General features: G+C 36.3%; 1 protein-coding gene across 1 annotated transcript; it reads left to right on the top strand.

Moving 5' to 3' along the window:
* The first annotated feature begins 4,528 nt into the window (after positions 1 to 4,528).
* On the top strand, positions 4,529 to 5,722 carry LOC111918428 (uncharacterized). Its single transcript, XM_023914098.3, has 2 exons — positions 4,529 to 4,764; positions 4,946 to 5,722. The coding sequence occupies exons 1-2, from the start codon at positions 4,615 to 4,617 to the stop codon at positions 5,585 to 5,587; spliced, it is 792 nt and encodes a 263-aa protein (XP_023769866.1). The 5' UTR covers positions 4,529 to 4,614; the 3' UTR covers positions 5,588 to 5,722.
* Positions 5,723 to 6,589: the final 867 nt, after the last annotated feature.

Raw genomic sequence — 6,589 nt, 5'->3', positions numbered from 1 at the left:
TGTATCTTGTAGAGCATGTACCAAAAATGTTCACCATAAAGCTACACCATGGTGGAAATTTTACCAAGCTTCCAAACATGAAATATGTTAAAGGTGAAGTGTGATATATTGATTTAGTAGACATTGATGAGTTCTTAGTTCATGAACTAGACGCAATGATGCTCGCAAGGTTACTCCATACCCCAAGTAATATATTACCATTTTAGGATTCCTCATGAAGACTTGGATTTTGGTCTTAGAGCTGTAGGGAATGATAATGATGTCTTGAATTTGGCTCAATGAATTAGAGATGTCAAGGTCATTGAAGTGTATATAAAACATGGACAAACTAACTTGCTGACCTATTTTATGTCTCCTAAAGGAAAGCAAAAAGTTATTATTAAGGAGCTCTATGATGGTGATCTTCCAAAAGAAGCAAACATACCTCAAGTACCAGCAAAGGATAAAACCCTAAGAATAGATGAAGCTAATGATCAAACACAGTTAGCAGGGTATATGTCCTTGATACTCTTTGACAGAGTCCCTCCACAAGTTTCACCAGAGTATAGAAGAAATAGAAGGGTGAACTCAACAACTGGTCAATGTTCTTGTGCCAAGAAGCTTCGTTTGGTTGAATTGGATGATGTAGTAGAAGATCAAGGTAGTGATCATGCTAAATTGGATGATGTAGTACAAGATCAGGGTGTTGAGAATCCTAACTTACATAATGTGGTACAAGATCAAGGTGGTGAGTATGTTAACATGTATGTTGTGGTACAAGATCAAGGTGGTGAGCATGCTAACTTTGATTGTAATGACTTTCATTATGAAAACTTTAATCATGATCACTTTGATCCTTTTGATGGAGATCATTATCAACCACCAGAAGATGAGAATGTTGAAGACCATTAGTTTGAACATGAAAAGTCTGTTAACAGAGATGATCTTGGGCAACAATCAAAAGAACAATGCGATGAACTTGTTGATGATGAAAACAATGTATCAAAAGTGGAGGTGGATATGACTGAATTTAACCTCAATCTTGACAGGGATGATGGTTTTGTTCAAATGGATGGGTTTCATAATGGGATTGGGACGAATGATGAACATGAGGACATAGAAGTCATTGACAATGATAGATGGGATTCTTTGGATGAAGGGTCAAATGATGAGAGGAAAAGAAGATGTGTTCTTGAGAATTTGGCTAAGGAGAAAAGATGCATTCTTGGAAATGTCCATAAGGCCGGTTTTTATGTTGGGCAAAAGTTTAAATCAAAGAAAAATTTGAAAGAAAAATTGACATGCACGCATTAGAAACTAGGAGGAATTTGTATTATAAAAAGAATGAAAAACTTAGAATTTGGGGATTGTGTAGAGGAGTAGTCCTTATCATGAATGCAAGTGCGGTGGTAGGCCATAGTACTAAACGTAAAAGCAAGGGAAAAGAGGTAAATTTAGATAAATCAAAATGTAGTTGGTTCCTTCATGCTTCTAGGTCAAATACAGAATCTCCCTGGTTTGTAAAGACATTAAATTACAACCACACTTGCTTTAAATCAGGAAGATTAGAGCTTACACTGCTACTTTCATATCCAAGCGAATCATGGAGCAAATTGACATGAATCTAGGGATTCCTCTTCGAGCATTGTAGAAACAACTTCAAAAGGACTTCAAGGTTGGTGTTTATGTTGACAAAGTATTCAGGGTCAATGCTATTGCAACTAAGATTGTGAAAGGTGACTATACGAAACAATATGAGATCTTGAGGGACTTTGTTTTTAAATTGCAAGGAACCAATGTTGACACAACTGTCAAGATTGATGTTATAGTGAACATAACCCATCAAACCCAACTAGGAGGTTTAAAAGAATCTACACTTGCTTGGGTCCTCTAAAAAAATATTTTAAGGTTGGCCTCAGGGATCTTTCGGGTTTCGATGGTGTGTATTTCAAAGGACCATTCCCTGGGAAGGTTCTAACATCAGTTGGGTTTGACTCTAACAATGTCATTTACCCCTTGCTTATGTCATTGTTGAGACAGAGAACAAAAGTAGTTGTATATGGTTCTTGCAATGTTTAGGATAAGACTTGGATCTTGGTTCAAACTCAAACTTTACTTTATCACATATCGACAAAAGGTATCTCTTTCGAACTTGTTTTATTTATTAATTATTATTATATAAACTAAATACTTAATCATTGTTACTGTTTTAGGGTTTAATACCAGCAATAGCCAAACTATTCCCATGTGTTGAGCACAGTTATTGTCTCAGGCACATACATCAGAACATGAGGGTGAAATGGAAATTGAAAGAGTACAAGGACCATTTATGGAAACGTGCAACTACAACCACTATACCTTAATTTGAACATTGCATGAGAGAATTTAGCAACTATGACAAGGAGGCATGTGAATGGCTTAGAAAGATTCCTCCAAAACACTGGGCAACAACACATTTCACAAGTACATAACTTACCATTAATTACTATATGTTAAATGTGGACTTGTACTTAAAACATTATATTGTTCTTTGTAACAGGCAAAGCAATCTCTGCTATACTGTTAAACAACCTTTGTGAGGTATTTAACAGCAAGATAAAAAGGGAAGAGATAATCCTATCATAGGTTGTTTGGAGTATATTGATGAATAAAATCTGTAATGTTATGAAGATGATGGACAAGGCAAAAGGGCCTTTAACACCCACTGCAACAACCATATTGTATGTAAACAAGTCTCATGCATCACATTACATTGCTAGGTAGAATGGTGATGAGAAATACCAAGTGACTAGGGCATGGTAAGATCAACATGTTGTACATGTTAGGAACAACACATGTACTTGCAAGAAGTGGGAGCTAAAGGCATCCCTTGTAAACATGCCATTGCAACCCTTTATGAAATGACCAAGAACTCAGAGGATGTTTGTAATATTTATAGGTGGATCAATAAGGTATACTGGTTGGATACATGGAAGAATGCATATTCCTATAAGGTAGAGCCCATAAAAGGAAGAATAATGTAGCCTAAAAGTTTGTGTCTGACCACACTTATCCCTTCAATACATCATAAGCAACCAGGTAGGCCTACGAAGAAGAAGAAGAAAAGCAAGGATGAAAAATTGAGTAAGAGTCAAAGTTGGAGTTGCACTCATGGTGTAAGTCATGATGAAGTTGTAATGTTGGTCCTGATGGAGTTCGAAAATTAACAAGGAAATATGTCAGAGTAACATGTGTAAAATGCAAAAACAAAGGTCACAACTCAAGGACATGCAAAGGTCCAAGAGGTGGATGAAGTTGGGTTGCCAAGCTAGGTGGAAGTTGAGGATCAAGGTTGTGTTTGTTTTGGCATATATCATTTTCTACTTTTGGCAGTGTTATGAAACTTATGACTTATGGTTATTTTGGTTTTCATTAGTATGATAAGTATTAGAACATATATAGGGTTGCATATTTTGGGAGAATGTAATTGCACCATATGGTTGACAGTTTGGTTGATATGTTTGTAGTCTATTATGTAACTGCAGTCAATTATTCGCATTAATCTTTCTTGTAAAGCAACTCTATAAAATTCACATTTATATCAGGAAGTCAGTTAGTATATAAACAACTTACTTTGACCTTACAAATAACTACAAAGAACCTAGGTCAAAGTACCAAAAACCATTAATCCACCGAAAAACCACACTTTTATCAATCTTCAACAACAACAACAACAACAACAAAAACAAAAACAAAAAAAAAAAAAAAAAAAAAAAAAAAAAAAAAAAAAAAAAAAACCAGCCTATAGCCCTAATACCTAAACCTAAACAGACCATATGAACAAAATCACAAAAAACACCTAACTAGCCAACAAGAGAATCTTTTAAGCTGTGTACTAAGCTTGCATCCGATTCATATTTCTCAGTACTCCAGCTATAATAACTTTAGACCTTTTACACATGGGGGGATCAACCCATCCGATAAAGCGACAAGCAGAATCCTTCAAAAAGGGGAAAAAACAAATGTTATCAGGTTAGAAACCATCACAAATTAAATGGGTGCAAATAGATTTCTTTACCTTTTGAGGGAAAGCATAAAAAAGTCCGCCTAGGTTCTTCGGTGTCCATGAGCATTTAACATCAAACTTACCACAAAAACAGAGAACCATTGTGTGATTAACTAGCAAGACGATCGATAAGAAAGAGAGAAGAGAGAAGGAAGAACAACGTAAACGTTGGGGAAGTCTCCATATATTAGTTTAGGAATTGCAAAAATGGTCCCTCGAGTAAAAAGACATTTATGCCCTCGTGTGCAATGCACGCAAGGGGTTTAGCAGCCAAAAACAAACGGTGATTAACTCTAGGGACCTGTTCCACACACAAACCACTCAATAAGAACCAAAAATCCAATTTTCAAAAGGTTTGGACCGTATCCACAAAAAATGATAAACCATAGGACCATTTTTGCATTTTTGTCTTTTTTTTTTTTTTTTTTTTTTTTTTTTTTTTTTTTTTTTTTTTTTTAAACAACAAAATTCCTTTTAGAAAGATAAATGCTTGTCTTTTTGCATTTTTGCAGGCGGGCCTTCATCTATCACTTCGATTCCTTCTCATTCACTATCTGCGGAAATCGCATTAGAACTTACAGCATCGAAAAATGGCAGGATTATTCGACAAGCAAGCAGATGCATATTTAGATGCACGCCCAACTTATCCCGCCGACTGGTACTCCATGTTAGCTGATCGGACTTCCTCTCATTCTCTTGCCTGGGATATCGGAACCGGCAACGGTCAGGCGGCGATCGGTGTTAGTCTTTCTTCATCCCCTTCTCTATCTCTTCCCATTTCTTCAATCTTTTTTCGTTTGTTATGATGATCTCTTTCAAGTCAATGATTCCCAATTTGCTTGAAAGAAGCTAGCACTAGATCCCATAAACTGTGAACCCTATTAGGTCAACGTTTATTCTAAAACTGATACTGTTATCCAGGTAGCGGAGCATTACGATCAAGTGATTGGTACCGATGTGAGCGAAGCTCAATTGAAACTCGCCAAGGCCCATCCTCGAGTCCGATACCTTCACACTCCGCTGACTTTGTCCGACGATGAGCTAATTAACTTAATCGGCGGTGAAAATTCTGTAGATCTTGTAACCATAGCTCAAGCCGTACACTGGTTCGACCTCCCGAGACTCTACTCCATAATCAATCGTGTTCTACGAAAACCAAACGGTGTATTTGCTGTTTGGGGGTACAACGACTTTGCCATAACCCCTGAAATTGATGCAGCACTTAAGCGCTTCCATGAAACTACGATTCCTTATTGGAATGAAAAGATCAGTTATGTATTTGATGGGTATCAGTCGTTGCCTTTCCCTTTTGAGAGCGTCGGATTAGGGTCTGAAGGGAGCCCATTGAAACTTGATATACCGAAAGAGTTAGCGTTTGAGGGCGTTTTGGGGATGCTAAAGTCTTGGTCGGCGGTGGTGACTGCTAAAGAGAGAGGAGTTGATTTGCTGTCGGAAAGTGTGGTTAAAGAACTTGAGAATGTGTGGGGTGGATCGAAGGTGGTGAGGCATGTCGTTTACAAGGGTTTCATGATTGCAGGAAGACTCAGTCGCTTGAAAGTTTGATCTTAGAATGTGATCCCACCAAATGGTGTGTGGGTCTTTTCCTCCGCGCATGTGACGTGGAATAACATTTAATGGTGAAAACTATTTTGTTTTAATCAAAACTTATTGATCAAATGAAAATTCGTATTTGCTTAATTTGTATTTTGAACAGTGATTTTATATTTTTATTTGATGTTTTGAACATTTTGGGATTTTGGAATAGGGTTATTGTGATAAAAAGGTAACCAATTTTTAAAAGTGTTTAAAAATACATCCAACTAAAAAAAACTTTTTATAATGAACAATTATTTAGTTTTTTAAAATACCATGTATACTTGGTTATACCTGGTTTATCTGTTTTCTTCCTTATACAAGCCACATCAGAAGGCTGATGTGGCTAAATGAGTCGGCATAGGATGTTAAGTAGGTTATTTTCTAATAAAGATGGTAAACTTCGGGCATCTGCAATCCATTGAGCTCTATAGACTTCAATGAATTGTCATATTATTCATTAAACATCTATACAACACCACTTAAAACTCATTAAACGCATATTCAATCATAATCATTATTATATTGTTTTTATTAAACCATTCAATAATCATTCAACCCCTTCATTCAATTCTACTCTATGTCATCATCCACATTCCATTCAACTCTTATTCAATCCTAATCATCAGCATATTCAACTCTTATATTACTTGCATTGTGGATGCTTTTAGTGTTTATCTTTTTTAGTGGGCGAAGGGTAAAAAACCCTAGTTCATATTTTCTCTCTTGGGAATAGGACGATGGAGTGTGGAACACAGGAAGCACTGAAATCAAACAAACGATATACCTTAATCGACTAGAAGGAGCACTGAAACTGAACAAATCAACGGTAAGTATTTCAATTTTTTTTGGTATAAATCGGGAAGAAGAACGATTCCATAAGCAGTTTATGGCTTTGTTTAGGGTTGCAAATCGCCATTCTTTTAGTATATTTTCAGAACCATTTTAACCCATTGCAATTTTCTTAGTATT

The sequence above is a fragment of the Lactuca sativa genome, chromosome 6 (genome assembly GCF_002870075.4).
Source record: "Lactuca sativa cultivar Salinas chromosome 6, Lsat_Salinas_v11, whole genome shotgun sequence".
NCBI classification, from domain to species: Eukaryota; Viridiplantae; Streptophyta; class Magnoliopsida; order Asterales; family Asteraceae; genus Lactuca; species Lactuca sativa.
Note: the sequence above shows the minus strand (reverse complement) of the source record. Positions and strands in the feature narration are given on the sequence as shown.

Coding starts and splice junctions, on each gene's coding strand:
- LOC111918428 (XM_023914098.3), top strand. CDS start 4,615: ATGGCAGGATTATTCGACAAGCAAGCAGATGCATATTTAGATGCACGC. Junction 4,765..4,945: donor ACGGTCAGGCGGCGATCGGT/GTTAGTCTTTCT, acceptor ACTGTTATCCAG/GTAGCGGAGCATTACGATCA.